The sequence below is a fragment of the Panthera pardus genome, unplaced genomic scaffold, assembly GCF_024362965.1.
Source record: "Panthera pardus isolate Hobbes unplaced genomic scaffold, ASM2436296v1 HiC_scaffold_24, whole genome shotgun sequence".
NCBI lineage: Eukaryota > Metazoa > Chordata > Mammalia > Carnivora > Felidae > Panthera > Panthera pardus.
This window is the reverse complement of record NW_026526810.1, coordinates 1802265-1822726: the sequence shown is the minus strand read 5'-3', so window position 1 is coordinate 1822726 and position 20462 is coordinate 1802265. Positions and strand designations below refer to the sequence as shown.

Sequence of the window (20462 nt, the reverse complement as noted above, 5' to 3'; positions counted from 1 at the left end):
TGTACATACTCAACCTGTGGTTAGTACATCAAGCTTCAGTACTTGACCTCTTTCCACGTATCCCGGCCAACAAAAATTCTGAGATGTTCTGGCCTATTCTTACTCAGCCAGTGCTTCAGTTTTCTGAAGTAGATGGGAATGGGTCTGTGACAGATATACCTAAGGGACTACTCCTCCACAGCAAGATGATGTTTTGGAAAAAGCAAAAGAGGGAGCATTTCCAGAATTCATCTTCAACCCTTGATCAGTAGCCAGTTCCATCAATTTATTCTGCAAGGTTGTAATGAAATCTAAATTATCCATATCTGTTGATAAAAGAAATGGATTCCCAAGCCATGAATTGCTCATTTGTGCATTTTCTTTTGATGGAAAGTAAAATACAAATTCATAAGATAAAAGGAGAGGAATTGTTAGGACAGGCAGGAAATAGGTAATTAATTATTAGCTCACTGCTAGCTTCTTGTAAAAACTGATAGGCTAGCACTTGTTTTCTTAGATAAAGCAAGTTGTAGCTCTTTCTGATATTATAAGAGTATTATCAGACATTCTGGAGTTTAGTATTGTTATTAATAATGAAAAAGAAAGAGAGTGTATCCTCTCATGCCTTTTGGCTTTTGAGACTGAGGACAGGAGCACTGATAGATAGGAAAGGTCAGGAATCGTGTTGCTCCAACAGACACAAAGGCAAAAGTCACCATAGAGATAAGTCTAGTCTACAAAATACAGAACTGGGCTGCCTTACAGTTTGTAATAAAAGAGTTGGCCGTCTTCAACCCTTGATGTATTAGGATATGGACCTGGTGATATTTTCATTATATTCTTTAGAATAACAGCACAATGTTATAGTTTTGTTGGTATTCTATTCACCTATATGGCAATTACTCCCTGGCCTACATATCTAGCAACTGTCCGGATCTGTATTTGTTCCAAAGAGGTTTAGACTAAAATTCATCTCCAGTTGGTAGAAGCCAACAGCTGCAGGGAGAAACAGTGGAAACCTAAATTTGAACCTTGGTGTGTCCTGTGAAAATAGTAATGCTAAATACACATGAAAGATCCGGCTTGCCACCTGCTTGGATCTGGAGCTTAGTGAAGAGATTGGACAAACACAACATTCAGTATTCTCTCCCAGTGGAGAAGAACTCTCCCCAGAGGCTGCTTCTCTGGGAGGCGGGGAATAAAGAGCAGGCTTGTGGGGACTGAGCACTGAGCATCTGCCAGAGAGAGAGGGAGGAAGAAGCCACACATGCAAAAGCTCAGCCTTGGCCTAAAGGAAAGCCAACATTAATGTTAATAGCTGTTAGTTAGATTCATTAACAAGACAATTGTTATGTGATTAAAGAGCAACAGAGGGGTACCATGAAAACCATGAATGTGTAATGTAATTCATTTTTCATATTGCAGTCATGAATACAACAGAGGTGAATGGATAAGATTGCTACATTGTAACATAGTTTGTTTTACAATTATTCACCACATTATGTTAACATATTTCCAATAATGGGATTTAATGACAGGATAGATGTGTGTGTCTCTATTCAGCCACAACTCAGGACACCTCTCCCTATTGTAGAATGCCTTGGACTATGTAACATGTTTCTCCCTTTTTACCCATCAATGTCTTTGAGTTGATCTGCTCTCAATGATGTGTTTGCATCACCCCTGCCTTTATTCTCTCTGGTGTATTACTTTGAGAGAACGTTACCTCCTTATTTCTCCATGTTTCCAAAATGTCATCAGAAACTCAGAAGTTCTATTTCTTATTTTTTTTAAGTTTATTTATTTATTTTGAGAGAGAGAGAAAGACAGAGTGAGCAGGGGAGGGGCAGAGAGAAGGAGAGACAGAAACCCAAGCAGGCTCTACACTGTCAGCACAAAGCTTGAAGCAGGGCTCTAACTCATGAACTGTGAGATCATGACCTGAGCTGAGATCAAGAGTCAGCTACTTAACTGCCTGAGCCATCCAGGCACCCCAGAAGTTCTGTTTCTATTATGCTATTAAGTTCCTAGATTTAGTGTGATGTTCTAAAGGGGGTCCTAGGGTGCTTATTATACCTGAGTACATATGTGGAAGGGTAGAGGAGAAACAGACACTTGAAAGGAATGAGATACTCATTTCCTTCACAAAGTGACAAAAACAGTGATCAGTGAAGAATATGGGCTGACAGCCTTGTGGGTCTGGTTGTCATCAGTTTGAAAGTGATCTCCTGCTTGTTTTGATAAGATATAGTCATGCATGTACTTGTAATATAAATCTGTTCCTAAATTATTTTAATCACTTATGCATGCATTACTATACTAATATATTATGTATGTTGGAAGACATGCAAAGAGTTAAAATTGTAAATGACGAAAAAAAAAGATGGGACAAATAATAACTGCAAAGGTTTACCTAGTTGTTATATCTTTATTATTTTTTTTAAAGTTTTTTAGCTTATTTATTTTGGAGACAGAGAGAGAGCATAGGCACACGTGCAAGTGGGTGGTGGGGGGAGGCAGAGAGAGAGGAAGAGAGAAAGAATCCCAAGCAGGCTCTGAGCTGTCAGTGCAGAGCCCGATGTGGGGTTCAGAACCCACAAACTGTGAGATCACGACCTGAGCTGAAACCAAGAGTCAGGTGCTTAACTGAGCCACCCGGATGCCCCTCTAGTTGTTGTATCTTTTTTTAAAAAAAATGTATCTGTCATTTTTTAGAATTTACATCCAAATTAGTATATAGTGCAACAATGATTTCAGGAGTAGATTCCTTAGTGCCCTTTACCCATTTAGCCCATCCACCCTCCCACAACCCTTCCAGTAACCCTCAGTTTGTTCTCCATGTTTATGAATCTCTTCTGTTTTGTCCCCCTCCCTGTTTTTATATTATTTTTGTTTCCCTTCCCTTATTTTCATCTGTTTTGTCTCTTTAAGTCCTCATATGAGTGAAGTCATGATTTTTGTCTTTCTCTGACTAATTTCACTTAGCATAATACCCTCCAGTTCCATCCACATGCTTGCAAATGGCAAGATTTCTTTCTTTTTGATTGCCGAGTAATACTCCATTGTGTGTGTGTGTGTGTGTGTGTGTGTGTGTACCACATTTTTTTTTTATCCATTCATCCATCGATGGACATTTGGGCTCTTTCCATACTTTGGCTATTGTTGATAGTGCTGCTATAAACACTGGGGTGCGTGACCCTTTGAAACAGCATACCTGTATCCCGTGGATAAATGCCTAGTAGTGCAATTTGTGGGTCGTAGGGTAGTTCTATTTTTAGTTTTTTGAGGAACCTCTATACTGTTTTCCAGAGTGGCTGCACCAGCATTGCCACCAACAATGCAAAAGAGATCCTCTTTCTCTGCATCCTTGCCAACATCTGCTGTTGCCTGAGTTGTTAATGTTAGCCATTCTGACAGGTGTAAGGTGATATCTCATTGTGGTTTTGATTTGTATTTCCCTGGTGATGAGTGATGTTGAGCATTTTTTCATGTGTCGGTTGGCCATCTGGATGTCTTCCTTGGAGAAGTGTCTATTCATGTCTTTTGCACATTTCTTCACTGGATTGTTTTTTGGGTGTTGAGTTTGATAAGTTCTTTATAGATTTTGGATACTAATCCTTTATCTGATATGTCATTTGCAAATATCTTCTCCCATTCTGTCGGTTGCCTTTTAGTTTTGCTGATTGTTTCCTTCGCTGTGCAGAAGCTTTTTATTTCGATGAGGTCCCAGTAGTTCATTTTTGCTTTTGTTTCCCTTGCCTCTGAAGACATGTTGAGTAAGAAGTTGCTGTGGGCAAGATCAAAGAGGTTTTTGCCTGCTTTCTCCTCGAGGATTTTGATGGCTTCCTGTCTTACATTGAGGTCTTTCATCCATTTTGAGTTTATTTTTGTGTATGGTGTAAGAAAGTGGTCCAGGTTCGTTCTTCTGCATGTCGCTGTCCAGTTTTCCGAGCACCATTTGCTGAAGAGACTGTCTTTATTCCATCGGATATTCTTTCCTGCTTTGTCAAAGATTAGTTGGCCATATGTTTGCGGGTCCATTTCTGGGTTCTCTATTCTGTTCCATTGATCTCAGTGTCTGTTCTTGTGCCTGTACCATCCTGTCTTGATGATTACAGCTTTGTAGTATAGCTTGAAGTCTGGGATTGTGATGCCTCCAGCTTTGGTTTTCTTTTTCAAGATCTCTTTGGCTATTTGGGGCCTTTTCTGGTTCCATACAAATTTTAGGATTATTTGTTCTAGCTCTGTGAAGAATGCTGGTGTTACTTTGATAGGAATTGCATTGAATATGTAGATAGCTTTGGGTAGTATTGACATTTTAACAATGTTTGTTCTTCCTATCCAGGAGCATGGAATATTTTTCCATTTTTTTGTGTCTTCTTCAATTTCTTTCATAACTTTTCTATAGTTTTCAGTGTATAGATTTTTCACCTCTTTGGTTAGATTTATTCCTAGGTATTTTATGGTTTTTTGTGCAACTGTACATGGGATTGATTCCTTAATTTCTCTTTCTGTCACTTCATTGTTGGTGTATAGGAATGCAACTGATTTCTGTGCGTTGATTTTATATCCTGAAACTTTGCTGAATTCATGAATCAATTCTAGTAGTTTTTTGGTGGAATCCTTTGGGTTTTCCCTATAAAGTATCATGTCATCTGCAAAGAGTGAAAGTTTGACCTCCTCCTGGCTGATTTGGATGCCTTTTATTTCTTTGTGTTGTCTGATTGCAGAGGCTAAGACTTCCAATACTATGTTGAATAACAGTGGCAAGAGTGGATATCCCTGTCTTATTCCTGACCTTAGGGGGAAAGCTCTCAGTTTTTCCCCATTGAGGATGATATTAGCGTTGGGTCGTTCACATATGGCTTTTATGATCTTGAGATATGCCCCTTCTATCCCTACTTTCTTGAGGGTTTTTATCAAGGAAGGATGCTGTATTTTGTCAAATGCTTTCTCTGCATCTATTGAGAGGATCCTATGGTTTTGTCCTTTCTTTTATTGATGTGATGGATCACACTGATTGTTTTGCAGATATTGAACCAGCCCTGCATCCCAGGTATAAATCCCACTTGGTCGTGGTGAATAATTTTTTTAATGTATAGTTGGATCTGGTTGGCTAATGTCTTGTTGAGGATTTTTGAATCCATGTTCATCAGGGAAATTGGTCTAGAGTTCTCCTTTTTAGTGGAGTCTCTGTCTGGTTTTGGAATCAAGGTAATGCTGGCTTCATAGAAAGAGTTTAGAAGTTTTCCTTCCATTTCTATTTTTTGGAACACCTTCAAGAGAATAGGTGTTAACTCTTCCTTAAATGTTTGGTAGAATTCCCCTGGAAAGCCATCTGGGCCTGGACTGTTGCTTTTTTGGGAGAGTTTTGATTACTAATTCGATTTCCTTACTGGTTATGGGTCTGTTCAAATTTTCTATTGCTTCCTGTTTCAGTTTTGGTAGTGTATGTGTTTCTAGGAATTTGTCCATTTCTTCCAGATTTACCATTTTATTGGCATATTATTGTTTGTATTTCTGCTGTGTTGGTTGTGATCTCTCCTCTTTCATTCTTGATTTTATTTATTTGGGTCCTTTCCTTTTTCTTTTTGATCAAATTGCCTAGTGATTTATCAATTTTGTTAATTCTTTCAAAGAACCAGCCTCTGGTTTCATTGATCTGTTCTACTTTTTTTTTGTTTGTTTGTTTGTTTGTTTGTTTTGATAGCATTAATTTCCAGTCTAATCTTTATTATTTCCTGTCTTCTGCCAGTTTGGGGTTTTATTTGCTGTTCTTTTTCCAGCTCTTTAAGGAATAAGGTTAGGTTGTGTATCTGAGACCTTTCTTCCTTCTTTAGCAAGGCTTGGATTGCTATATACTTTCCTTTTATGACCACCTTTGCTGAGTCCCAGGGGTTTTGGGTTGTGGTGTTATTATATTCATTGGCTTCCACATACGTTTTAATTTCCTCTTTAACTGCTTAGTTAGCCCATTCATTCTTTAGTAGGATGTTCTTCAGTCTCCAAGTATTTGTTAACTTTCCAAATTTTCTTGTGGTTGATTTCGAGTTTCATAGTGTTGTGGACTGAAAATATGCATGGTACGATCTCAATCTTTTTGTACTTGCTGAGGGCTGATTTGTGTCCCAGTATGTGGTCTATTCTGGAGATCGTTCCATGTGCACTGGAGAAGAATGTATATTCTGCTGCTTTAGGATGAAATGTTCTGAATATATCTGTTAAGTCTATCTGGTCCAGTGTCATTCACAGCCATTGTTTCCTTGTTGATTTTTTGACTAGATGATCTGTCCATTGCTGTGAGTGGGGTGTTGAAATCTCCTACTATTATTATCAAGGAGTTTCTTTATGTTTGTGATTGATTGATTTATATATTTGGGTTCCTGCACATTTGGTGCATAAATGTTTACAATTGTTAGGTTTTCTTGGTGGATAGACCCCTTAATTATGATATAATGCCCTTCTGTATCTCTTGTTACAGTCTTTATTAAAGTTTAGATTGTCTGATATAACTATGGCTACTCTGGCTTTCTTTTGTTGACCATTAGCATGATAGATGGTTCTTCATCCCCTTACTTTCAATCTGAAGGTGTGTTTAGGTCTAAAGTGGGTCTTTTGCAAACAGCATATAGATGGATCTTGTTTTCTTATCCATTCTGTTACCCTATGTCTTTTAATTGGAGCATTGAGTCCATTGACGTTCAGAGTGAGTACTGAAAGATAGGGATTTATTGCCATTATGTTGCTTGTAAAGTTGGAGTTTCTGGTGGTGTTCTCTGGTCCTTTCTAGTCTTTGTTGCTTTTGGTCTTTATTTGTTGGTTTGGGTTTCTTTTTCTTTTTTTTTTTTTTCCATCTTTTCTCTCCTCAGAGAGTCCCCCTTAAAATTTCTTGCAGGGCTGGTTAAGTGGTCACAAACTCCTGTATTTTTTGTTTGTCTGGGAAACTTTTTATCTCTCCTTCTATTTTGAGTGACAGCCTTGCTGGATAAAGAATTCTTGGCTACATATTTTTCTGATTCAGCGCGTTTAATATATCCTGCCACTCCTTTCTGGCCTTCCACGTTTCTGTGGTAGGTCTGCTGCAAACCTTATCTGTCTTCCCTTGTAGGTTAGGGACTTTTTTCCCTTGCTGCTTTCATGATTCTCTCCTTGCGTGAATATTTTGTGAATTTGACTATGATGTGCCTTGTTGATGGTTGTGGTTTTTTTTTTTTTTTTTTTTTTTTTGAGTCTAATGGGGGTCCTCTGTGCTTCCCAGATTTTGATGTCTGTGTCTTTCCCCAGGTTAGGAAAGTTTTCCACTATAATTTGCTCACATAACCCTTCTACCCCTATTTCTCTCTCTTCCTCTTCTGGGACCCCTATGATTCTGTTTTGTTCCTTTTTAATGTGTCACCTATTTCTTTAATTCTTAAATCGTGCTCTTTTGCCTTAATCTCCCTCTTTTTTTCTGCTTCGTTATTCTCTATAAGTTTGTCTTCTACATCGCTGATTCTCTGTTCTGCCTCATCCATCCTTGCCGCCACTGCATCCATCTGTGATTGCAGCTCAGTTATAGCATTTTTAATTCCATTCTGGCTATTTTTTACTTCTTTTATCTCTGCAGAAAGGGATTCTAATCTGTTTTCGACTCCAGCTAGTATTCTTATTATTGTGATTCTAAATTCTGGTTCAGACATCTCGCTTGTATCTGTGTTCGTTAAATCCTTGGCTGTCATTCATTTGTGCTTTTTCTTTTGGGGTGAATTCCTTCGTTTTGTCATTTTGAAGGTAGAAAAGGAATTAATAAGGTAGATAAATTGAAATTAAAAAATTAAAATTAAAAAAATATTAAAATTAAAAATTACACACACACACACAAATTCAATAGATGATGCTAGATCCTAGGTGTGTTTTGGTCTGGGTGTTGAAAGTGGTTTGAAAGATTAGAGAAAAAAAATGGGGGGGGGGGGAAAGGAAATCGTTTGAGAATTTGAAAAAATGCATACACTGAAGTAGCTTAAAATTAGATGATGGGGGTAAAATAGAATTTGAAAAAATATACACAAAAGTAAAGAATATAGTAGAAAAAAATTAAAGAAAAATATTTGTAGTAAAAATTAAAAATAAATATGAGTTTGTCTTTTTTTGTATTCAAGAAAAAAGAAAAGAAATGAAAAAGAAAAAGATAAAAAAAGAAAGAAAAAAAAGGAAACCATTTGAGAATTTGAAAAAATGAATTCACTGAAGTAGACTAAAATGAGATGATGAGGGTAAAATAGAATTTGAAGAAATATACAAAAATAAAATGAATTTTTTATTTTTCTGTATTTAAGAAAAAAGAAATGAAAAAGAGAAAAAAGATAAAAAAAGAAAAAAAGAAAAAAGAAATCGTTTGAAAATTTGAAAAAAGTGAATACACTGTAGTAGACTAAAATAAAATGATGCAAGTAAAATAGAATTTGAAAAAAATTACATAAAAGGAAACAATATAGTAATAAAAATTAATAAAAATATTTTTAATAGAAATTGAATGTAAAAATGAAGTTTTTCTCTTCATTCAAGAAAAAGAAAAATGAAAAAGAGAAAAAAAAAAGAAAGGAAAAAAACAAATTATTTAAAAATTTGAAAAGTTGAATGCACTGAAGTAGACTAAAATAAAATGATAGAAGTAAAATAGAATTTGAAAAAATTTACACAAAGGTAAAAAATATAGTAACAAAAATTAAAGAAAAATATTTTTAATAAAAATTGAAAATAAAAATGAATTTTTTCTCTTTCTGTATTCAAGAAAAGAATTGTAAAAGAGAAAAAGAAAATAGTAAAAAAAAGAAAGAAAATTGAGTAGATGAACTTGCTAACAGATTGAAGTAGGACTGAAATTGCTTCATTTTCCCCTAGAAGTCAGTGTACGTAGCTCTTTATGGTCCATAAACTAAGCCGGCGGTGAGACTTGTGTTCTTCAAGAGTGAAGTCGGCCTGGTTGGGCGGGGCTCAGTGTAACAGCTCCGCTCTCCACTAGATGGCGCTGCTAGCCTACTGGGGCGGAGTGTTGCCGCGCTCTTAGGTGCGTGTGCGTAAGCGTATGCACATGCGCTGGAGCGGTGAAAATGCCTCCACCCAGCCACCTGGTCTGTTCTCCCGGGTCAGCAGTCGCGCGCTCCTCCTCTGTCTTCAGCTTTAGTCCACTCCTCGCTTTTTCCCTCTCCGTGACCAGGCCCCAGGCCGTACCTCTCTCCCGAGTTTTGTCTCAGACGCGGCTGTTTTCCCCGGCCCCTTACTTCCGAAGGACTGCGGCTTTGACCCGGTCCGCCCCTCTGCGGGAGGGTCTCACCGAGCAATGGCCGAATGTCGGCTGCACCCAGGAACGCCTGCCGGACCCTGCTGCTGCCGGTGCCCCGAGACTGCGGCCAGGTGCCAGCCCGCCCCAGAAAAAGTTCGCGAGATAGTGTAGCAGCACCGTCTCAGGGATTCTGGAAAATCACAACACACGCCTGGCACCAGGCTCCACCCTTAATGACCTTGTTCCAGCAGCAGCGAATGTGGCCGTTTTCTGGGGTCTGCCGGGACCACGTGGCTTCAACAGTCTCTACCGAATGTCCTTCCAGCAGTGGAACCACCTTTCCCCATGTGGCCCGAGAACCTCCCAGACCCCACTCTGCTCCTGGGGATTCACCCTTCCCACCAGAGCACCGCCAGGTATCGAGCTGCGGAGTTGCAGTCTTTGCGCTCCCCTTGTTTACAGTCTTAATGGAATTAAAACCCTCTCATTTCTTCTTTCTTCTTTCTCCCTTTTTAGTTTAGTCCCTGCGGCTGTTTCCAATTTTCCACCTTCTCTCCAGCTGCTTTTGGGGAGGGATGCTTTTCCCATATCCTCCCCCCGCTCCCCAGTCTCCATCCTCTCTCCCCTGAAAAAGCGGTTCCCTACCCTTCACGTCTTCTTGCTCCCCAAACTCACCTCTCCGTGCCACATACCTGCTGCATTCTGTGCTTCCGGTTATGCAGATTGTTATGTTAATCCTCCAATCAGTTTTCTAGGTGTGTAGGATGGTTCAGTGTTGGTCTGGCTGTAGTTCATGGACGCGAGACACACAAACAACTTCCATGCTGTTCCGCCATCTTGGCTCCTCCCTAGTTGTTGTATATTTATGCTATTGATAACTCAGGATATATTATACCCTTAGGGTTAACCATGGAAAATACTATTATCAGTAGCTCTTGGCGTGATTTTAAAAAGATTTTAATTAATTCCCCAGATGTCTTTAGCTTGTTTTTATACAAATAAGAATCTTTGAGAAAGAGCCAGTGTGAAAAGTACGAGGTACTGGCCATGTCCATTCTCTCGTATTTTGGGCCCTTGGTGCTTAAAATTTAATATTACTATCAATCTGTGGCTTCTAAGCAGAATTAAAAAAACCCTGATAGTCTGTATTGTGAGGTTTAGTTTAATTTAGGTAATATAATCTATAAATCTAAGGTAGGCTTTTGCAAACTTCACTATGTTGCCAGAAGTTAAAAGTAAAAGAATGAGGGAAGTGTGGAACTCTTCCCATACAGCCATCCTGACACATGAAACTGTAGGTGTAAGATGTAATGTGGTGTGCATATTCCAGCCCTGGAAAACAAGAATGGATAAGATTGCTCTACTGAAATTGGTTTTATAACTATTCATCCCATGAAGTTGACTTGGACGCCATAAGGACAGTAGTGTCTGTCACTGTATTAAACCTCAGACGACTGAGTTTCTTTCTTAGTATCTGGATCATAATACACTGAAGGAAAAATTCTAATATTTTATCCTATGCACAGTTGACTAATTTGCTCCCCACCACAGAATACCCTCTCCTCCTCTATCTCATCCCCTTCTCCCACCCACCTTGCAGACCAGTAGGCCAGAAAATAAAAGGGATTCTTGGTGAGGGGCGGGGGCAGGGCATAAAAGGGCAGCCTCCTTTTTCCATGCCTTCCATAAAAGTAAGCAAGGACGGTTTCTGTTTCTGCTTTATTTACTTCCCTGCGGCCTGCTTCTCCCTCTAACGTACACAGCCTCACACCTTTTCGAATTCTTTGCCAGCTCAGGTCTAAAGTAATTTTGGTGCCGAAGGGCAGAGGGAGGGAAGCGGCGTGCTCTGAGTGGCCGTGTAATACACAACAGCTGATCTCTTCTGACATTTATCTCCGCTCTTGAGAGGAGATGGAACAGCTCACTCATGAAGATGAATGTCATACAGGAACTCTGCCATTGTGCATCCTTCCGAGGGATCTCAGGAAGGAGACTTGGCGTTGGAGGGAATATTAGTAACGCTGTGGACACGGGGAAGCTGGTGGCATGGCTGCTCTGCCTTATTAGACCCTGTTAACTGAAATGATGCACCCATGTTAAACAGAGCCAGCGCCATTATAAGATTATCTACTTCCCTCTGTATCTTGGCATTTGCTCATTTCATGCATCCATAGGAAAAAAAAAATGACTTCCCGGCATATTTTTAAGTACAAATGGAAATAGATTGAGTTCGCGAGTATGCATTTGTGTACTTTGCTTCTTGCTTCATTGAAGGTTTTATGATTATAAAAGTGCAGATTCTTCCTAAGACAAATGGTTCAGGGGCTGGAAAAGCAAAGCGTTTTAACTGTGGGATAACTGGCTCGATCCAATCCTGGGTCATCTTTGACCCAACAGGACCTATCAAGGATCCAGCAAATTTGAGAATGTACTTGATTTTCGCCAGGCTTCTTCTCCATCTCAAAGAGCAGATCAAGAAGAGAAAGTTCTTGGAATCAAACTTCTACCACTCGTGAGTGGTATGACCTGGGGCAGGTTTTTCCAACCTCAGTCTCAGATTCCCCATCTATAAAATGGAGACAATAATGGCATCTCCCCCATGGAGCTGCTCCGAGGAGTACATGAAATGAGGAAAAAAGTGTGTAGAAAGCTGAGAACAGTGTTTGGTACATAGTAGATGTTCAGTGAATGTCAGCAGTTGCTCATAACTAGTAGAAACTTTTTAGCAGCACCAGTGACTTAAAGAGTCAGTGATCTGTTTCATTTTCATGAGCTCTCATCTGCTTTAGTTTACTTTCCTTCTCTTACATTAGACTTTAAGTTTATAAGCAGCCCTAATTTATGAAGACCAAACTTCACATTCTTCCTTGCTGAATTGGGCCAAAAGACTTCTTGTCTTCTTATCCATTCCCAAGAGACAGGTGATACAATAAAAGAAATCTTGGTTTTGGAGTAAGCCCACTTATGGGGTTGAGTCTTGCTTACTAAGCTTTCTGTGTGGAGTTGCTCAAGATGCTTACCTTCTGTGATCCTCAATTTGCCCATCTGTAGAGTGTGGATAGCAACACTTACCTTAAAAAGATACCAGTAGGATTAGAGGTGAAATATATTAGGCATTCTAATTACTACTCCTGGAGTCTTATAGGTCCATTTATTCTACAGACTCAACTGAACAGCTGCTCTGTCCAGGTGGTATGCCAAACATGTAGATACACAAATGGATAAGAATAATCCCTGTCATAAAGTGTTAGCAGTGAGGGAGAGACAGAGTGTGGCAAGAAGTGTGTAAAAGGGCAGATAATCAGGAAAGACTTCTTGGAAGAGGAAACCCTTGGGTTGAGTCTTGAAGGAAGATGTAGTCTGAATGAAGAAGAGGGAAAGGGTCTTCCGTACAAAGGAAGAGCTTGGGAACCACTTAAAATATAAAGGATGAATGTTACTACCTTGCAAATACCCCCCAGCATATTCTCATCATAACTGGGGAAACAAAAATGACTTGTGCTTAGAATCTAACTTTATCATGGACAGATTGAATTGTTGCAAGCCAAGTGTTTCACTTTAGACATTTATTGAATATGTCACTATGAAGAGGGTGATCTTGGGAAAGTGTGGAGGTCCCTGAAGAGGAAAGTTTTTGCTATTGGTAGAGTATTCTCCTGGTGCAGCATGGCCACCAGGATACTCCATTGGGGAGGTGACATTTGCTTTAGGTTCAGCTAGGGTTTAGACCCCCAAACCAGGGTTGTAATGGAATCTCCTTTAACAGAAACTCATTGTAAGTGGGGTAATGCCCATTTTTTCTTAAATCCCAGCAGTCTGCAACCATTATGGGGAGGGCCGGCTCATCGATGGGGAGCATTTAGTCTTGCCCATGAGAATCTTGCCCACCAAGCTACAGCAGGTGTGTGTGTGTGTGTGTGTGTGTGCGCGCGCGCGCATGTCATGTGACTTCAGTGTATTTAATAGCACAGTGGGAAGTATACAAAGAAGCAAGGTTCATGTGCAAGGAGACCACCCCTGTTGGCCCTCAGGGAAATCAATTATACCCAAGGAAAGATGCAGGTTCTGTTTCTAGTGTTAGCAGGCAAAAATCTTGGTATTGGGAAGGCACTAGGTGTTTGCTTCCACCTGACTTTGCCTTCACGAATATGCATATGTGTGTGTGCTCACATATGTGTATTCTCTCAGGTGAAACACTCATCCGCATTTTGATTGGTTGTCAACATTTTGATCATTTTGACTGGTTCATTTCATTTCACTTGGTTCTTCTGTTGTGGAGAAGTGTAACTGATCAGTACCCGTTGTTCAGCTAGGTGTAGACCCAACGAGCATTTGCAATGGAGCCTTTTACGAGTGAAATCAGAAAGAGCATAAAAGGTAGAGCATATGTGGCTTGTGTGCTTTCTGAGCCTTCATCTGCTTCTTCATATACTTTCTAATAGCCAGAGCCTTGACCCTGGAGAAAGTACAGAACCTTGGGGAACTATGGAGAAAGTAGACCCAATTAGGTATCAAGACCCAGATGGCATCATGGGTGAAGATGCCTTGTGGAAGTTTCTAAGGCTGTAGTCACAAAGGAGGGGGGTTCTATTAATGTCATGCTAAAGAGCTACAGGGAGAATGACTTGGGGCTTATACTGTAGGGGGTATCTTCTGTCCCTAGAATGACGAGGGCTCCAGGGAGCTGTGCTGGCAGAGGCTGAGGAAAGAGGAATGTGCAGGGCATAGTTTGTGGGACTACCATTCCTAGTTTTAGAAATATTGAAAAACCACAAAACCACAAGAAATAAGACAGTAGGTTTTTTGTTTCTTTCTTTAGTGTTTGCTTGATTTTTTTTTTTTTTTTTTTTTTTTTTTTTTTGGTGGAGGGTGGCATGTAGGTAGCAAAAAGCCAGAAAGAATAATCTGTGGTTTTTACATTTTGCAAGAACAGAGATTCATTACCTGCTATTTCTTCCCTCTCCCCATCTTTTTCCCCAATAAAACCCAAAAGCCCAACGGACAAGTAAGCCAACATTGTAAATGTTCAAAGGTGGGATTACATCTTTTGGTGTCCGGGTGTATTTTGCATCTTAATGCGGTCTTGATGATAACATTTCTCAGGAAAGCCTGCACAGCTGTCTCAGCATCAACAGGCAAGGCGCGGGCATAACTGGCGGCGTGTGGGGAAAATATTGCTCGGAATGTACTGCTGGGTGCAATTTACTTTGATACTGTTCTCTGAAGTATCAAAAATTGGTTCTTCATCTTTGACAAAGGAAAATGTGTACTCTGAAGCTATAAGAAGCCAAATCACATTTGGGGTGACAAATGTATTCCTTTGTGAGGCAAGTATTGTATAGTGGAAAGAACCAAAGCTTTGCAGACAGACAGATCTGGGTTCAAGTCCCATATTGGCCACTTGCTATCCTTGCAATCTTTGACAAATTAATTTTTCTAAGCTTTTGTTTCTTCACCCACAGAATGGGTTGTTGCAAGGATAACATGAGGTGATATGTGTTAAGTGTCGAGTTGGAACTCAATATGTAGCAGTGGTTACTAATAAACTCACTTGGTGGGCAGAAGGGAAAGACAGGCTGTACTCTATGGGATCTGGGGAGAGGCAGGGGCCTGGGGAACCCACATTGGAGCAATAAAGTGTATGTCTGCCATAGCACCTTAGGATACTCAGAATTATTCACATATCTATTTTCTAGCTCAGTGACTCTATAGGCTTCATTTTCAGACACAGCAAGGAAAGGCTCATGGCATGTATGTCACAATCAGGAGACAGATGGACCTGCCTAGATGCTCTGATTTGGCTCATGACCCGGCAGTTTCTCTGCTTTTTAAATTTCACCCACGTAGTGGTTCAAGTGAAGAACATTTTGCCAGTATATAACATGAGAGGTTTATAGCATCTGGAACCTCTCCCTCATCTTCTCTCTTCTCCTTTCTCTTTTAGAAATCATTATCGCCAGAGCACTGCTGTCACAGGGGGAGCATCTCAGAAGCATTTTTATACCCTCACCTTTGTGGTCAACTTCCCCCACAATGAGGACGCCTGCTACCTGGCCTACCACTATCCCTACACCTATACTGCCCTCATGGTAACTTCCTCTTGACAGTAGCACCCCAGCCGGGCTGAAGAGGCTCTTTGAGGTTTCCCTGGAAACATTCAGGAGACCCTGACATCCTGGGAAGCTGTTACCTTCCTAGGGGAGCCAGGCTTTGCTGTCCCTAACTTGGTGGCTTGATATCTGTGCCATCTTCTTCCCTCGGCAGAGCAGGAGGCTGGGGGCATGACCAGTGATGTTCTGAAGCCCCAAGTAGCACACAGTGCTCCTCGTGGGCATGGCATGGTCAGGAGGCATGGCCATTTCACAGGGGACTCTGTCTTTAAGAAGGATGCAGTCATGAGACTGGAGTGAGATTATCCGGTTGAAATGGGAGTAAAAACCATAAGGTCAGCCGAGAGGCAGATTTGAAGGACATCCCCCGATGGAGAGGAAGGGAGCAGAAGATGAAAGGGTAAAGATGAAGCTAGGGGACATTCCTTGCGCCCACAAGCAAACAGCAACTTGGGCTTTTCTCGTCAGTGGCTCCCATGGTGGGAGGCGCTGGAAGGATCCAGGGTGTACGAGAGGGGTGGACGAAATGAATGCCGAATCACTGTAGACAAGGGCCTTAATCTGTTTATGAGAGGACTGTGGTGTCCGTCAGTCCAAACCTGAGGTTAGCATCCCTGCATTCTGTAAGGCTCTGACAAAGTTTCCATAGACAAATTTGAGCAAACTACTGAAACCATGCATTTTGATGTCATTTGGAAAAGTTGGCAAACTGTCCCTTTCCCCCCAGCAATTTCATGGCTCCCCTGAGGATTAACGAGCTATAAGTATCTTCGATAAAGCACTCTCATCCTCTGTGTTAATGCAAAATGTTATAAGTAGATTTATAATAATATGTGTTTTATGTGTAAGTGTATCTACTACTTAGCCTGAAGGATGAGCATTTTCATCATAAGGCTGTGATAAGGAGTTGGAAATGGTAATAACCAAGAACATCCTTGCCTTCAAAAGAAATGTTCAGGTATAAATGAAAGTTTTCCTCCATCGAGAAGGCATATCTTAAACCACTTGGCTAACTGCTTCGGGAAAGTGTATCTGCCCTTCTCCCCATATGTTGTCTTGCCTAAAGAGAGATTTTTACTGTTTTCCAGATTGCAAAAGATACACAACTCGTATTATTTGTGTATCGCACTTAGAGATCTCAAGAAGTTAATCCAAGAAATGTGCGTCACGAGCTATGCTGTAACAAGCTATGTTTATTATAAAACATGCTTTTTGCCTCTGGGGACCTAGAGCAGGCAAGATTGATGAGCCCCTTCAACAGTTGCATTTATTGTCTTGCTTGAGAGGCTCTACATGCGAACAGTCAACTGAGGAAGGGGATTCCTCTTTACATGTGTGTTTGCCTTTCCTATTGGGGGAACAATCCATGGGTCCTGGACACTATTCTTTAAACTTGTTGGGATATCTTAGACACTGATGTGATTCTCAGTGGCAGTCAGTATAAGACTTGAGAGCTTGAAAGGGTTTGGGAAATTGTCTAATTTACCCTTATCATTTGCAGATGCAAACATGGAGGCCTAGACACCCCACGTCTAGCTAGTGGCCAAGCAGGGAACAGAGCACCAGCCTTTGAAGGCTATTCCTGTGCCCTTCTACTTGACTGTAGAAGAGGTGTAGGAGAAACTCAGAAGAACTATTCTGGGATCAGATCAGTGTCCTTCCCTGCTACGATGTACAACCACAGTCCACTTTTACAGGCACACATAGTATCAAGTTGTATGATTGTATAATGTATGATGGTTGAGTTCAAGTCACGAACCCATGGTTTTTATCTGCAATGCCAAGTACCATGGATGTGGTACGGCAGGATAGTGTTGTTCCCCAAACACAGTCCCATTCTTTTTCTTTTCTCCCTGAAGTATGTATGTATGTATGTATTTAAAATGCGAGCAGGAGAGGGGCAGAGAGAGAGAAAATCCAAGTAGGCTTCTCACTATTAATGCAGAGCCCAGTGCAGAGCTTGAACTCACAAACCGTGCGATCGTGACATATGCTGAAATTGAGAGTTGGACATTTAACCAACTGAACCATGCATTTGCCCCAAACATAGTCTTATTCTTATCCCAGAATGCTCTGATGGGTTCTTGTGAGGTGCCTGTACGTTGTTTTGAAGTGTGTAACTTAAAGTAAGATGCCAAATGCAGTCAAGCCCTGCCTGAAAAAGTGTCAGGTCTTGAATCAACCAGCTGGCACCTCACCAGGACCTGTCAGAGCATCTTGAGATGAGAATGGGACTGTGTTTGGGGAACAACACTATCCAGCTAAACCATATCCATGGCACTAGGTGTTTCAACTAAAAACGGTGGGTTGATGACATGAACCCAACTCTCAGAGATTGTACAACCACACAACGTGGTGGTTGCATGTACCTATAAAAGCGTAGCTACTACAACTATTGTACGTCACAGCTTATGCCTTTAGGGTCCACTGACCTTTTGTGCTCTTGTCAGACCACAGGGGTCTGAAGTTTACAATCAACCAATAGCTTAGGAATCAGTAGTCAATGGTGGGGAGATAATTTTGTCTTGAGTCGGGGACAGAAACACAAGAAAAGAGGAACCCCCTCCCCTCCCAGTTACTTGATCTTGATGAGAGGGAAAGAGAGATCTTGTGAATTGATGCTTATTGGCTTGTTGCTTAGCCAATTGACTGGGAATCTTTTCCCACTGGGGAAGTTTGAGGAGAGTTAATGAAAAAGAGACAAAGGAAAAGGGACACTTTATCATTTCTCCTAAATGAGTAGAACAGAGTAAGAAAGACATCTGTTACCTGAAAGTGAAAAGTGCATATAGTCACTTTTGGGTTTTACATTTCCAATAATGCATGGTCTTTGTTCTCTCTAGGTTTAACACACTAATTGACTCTATGACTTCTTTTAAAATCTACTTCCTCCCATCCTGGACACAATGAGTACATTCCATAGTACAAACTAGTCATTTTTATTTTTGGACACATCCTAGGGAGAAATAGTTTTTCTTCCAACAGATCAGTGATAAATTAAATGTGAATGATACCCCAAGGGCAGAATTAACTGCATGTTACTTGGGGGTTATGCTGAGGGGTGGAAAATACATTTCTATGTGGAATTCACAATTTGTAAATCTCTTATAATATGGAGTATGTTTAATAATTACAGACATTTTTATAGTGGAGGACATGTGTATTGGATGTTTTTCAACATGAATACAATTTTGCAATTTAAAAAACTTTATTATTCTCTTATAATAAGAGAATTAGCATTTAGTTCTTTCAAATTGATATCTTCCAGATGCTTGCCAGGAACTCTGTTGGATAATTGTCCAAATTATAATATTAAAATAAAGCAAAAAGAAAGAAATATAATGATATAATTATGAAGCAAGCAAATGGAATTCTATTTTAATCATCCATATCAAGCTGTCAATAATTGCAATGATGGTTCAAGTGTTCACAATACTTTTTAAAGTATCTGGATTATGTTGTGTATTGCCCCTAGGTAGCCAGTAGTATTGGCTGACAATGGGGCCCCAAGAGAGTTTCTGATGGACATTTTAGAGGGTAAGGAAGCAGGATCTCACTGGGAATTTATAACTGTATGAGTTGGCAAGAGATAAAAAGGTGATCATAAGTAGGGTCCATATGTTGGGAGAGCTTAAATTTCCAAAAGTTTGAGCGTGGTTTTTCACCAGACATACACATGTATGGTGGCTGGTGCTCCCACCATTGTTCTCAGAGGTTAAATAGAGTATAGTGTAGGGTAAGAAAAAGAGAGTGGGAGAAGGAAAGAAAAGAGAGAATTAGAATATATTTGCACAGTCTTTTAAAAGAGTGCAGAATATAAAAGCAGTTACTACGTGGGTTATTGTGAAGGCTGAGTTACTTGATACATGGAAGATGTTAGCCAAGTATGGGCGCGTAGCAAGCAATACTAGATGGTAAGCATCAGGGCATTTAGTCCCTTTTTGATAATGATGCGTGATCATTTTCTCCATTGGGCTGATGGGAAGATACCCATTCCATAACATAATAAAATTAAAATTATGTAAAAAATCCAAATAAAGGACCCCAAAGAAATAAATGCCAAGGCTACTTATGGTTGTCTTAGGGTAGTTGATCAAAGTGATTATTTTTTACTCTCTTTTCCAAATCATAAGTAATATAACTTCATTTATTTTTAATGGGAAAAGGATCTGAAATTCATGTTTTCTTTCTAATCAGCAAATCTATGAACAGACACCTAGAGACAAAGCATTTCTCTTCCTTCTTAAAGCAAGTCCGTTTAATGTAGAGAGAGAGAGGCACTGGCGAGCTGGGGCAGTTGGACAGAGCCCATTAGAGCCCTCCTGCAGCAGGCTGTCTGGATCTTATTTAGCTTATATGTGTCATCTCTCCTTCTCTTGTGCTGAGAGACCTTCCAGTCTCCGATGAGTGTATTTAAGTGACAACTGAGAACTAGTCTGTATACAAATAAAATAGGCCATCTCCTTAGGGGTGAGCTTTCTTCTGAATTAGGGGCACAGAGAGTACAGCTGTTTAGGGGATAACAATGACAAATGAATGATTTTCAGTGCGGGTACTTCTCACCTTATCAATAGCCATTGCGGGGTAACCTGCTGAGGTCAAGTGAAGTCTTTTCTGGAAGTTTAAAGGAGAAGGGGAGCAGAAGACTCCTGTGGAGAGGCGCCCATAAGGCTGCAGCCTACCTTATCAGCCTGGCGTCTTTCATGGAGAGGTAGGATTTTCTTCTAAGAAGACAACCTCTCAGGGGGTCCCGTAATTGCCTTGAACTCATTCCCATTTTTGTAAAGAAACCCACCCCTGTGGCTTCTGTGGGGCTGTGATTATACTTGGTTGTTGGCACATGCATTCAGAAGCCCTGTTTCTCTCATCATTTATCCCAGCCATGTCCAATTACACGTGGCCCTGCTGGATCCGAGATGGGAACATTCACCTCAAAACCGTTTTCTGGAGAACAATACAGAGCCATTTCTACAAAAGGAAATCCCACAGAAGTTTATAGGTGGTTTACTTCTGGAAGTCTTCTGTATGACTGGAGCCAGAATCATGCCCTAAGGGTAGAGGTGTTACATATTTGGGGACAGGTGGAACAGAACAGAGATTTCAATGAGGGG

At 40.4% G+C, this 20462-nt stretch overlaps 1 protein-coding gene across 2 annotated transcripts in view; it reads left to right on the top strand.

Moving 5' to 3' along the window:
- Positions 1–20462, top strand: part of AGBL1 (AGBL carboxypeptidase 1) — an 832432-nt gene that overhangs the window by 172581 nt on the left and 639389 nt on the right. For both annotated transcript variants that reach the window (XM_053888750.1, XM_019460194.2), the window contains exon 16: positions 15186–15330. In XM_053888750.1, the coding sequence (XP_053744725.1) occupies positions 15186–15330 (145 nt within the window). The remainder of the gene's footprint in view (positions 1–15185; positions 15331–20462) is intronic.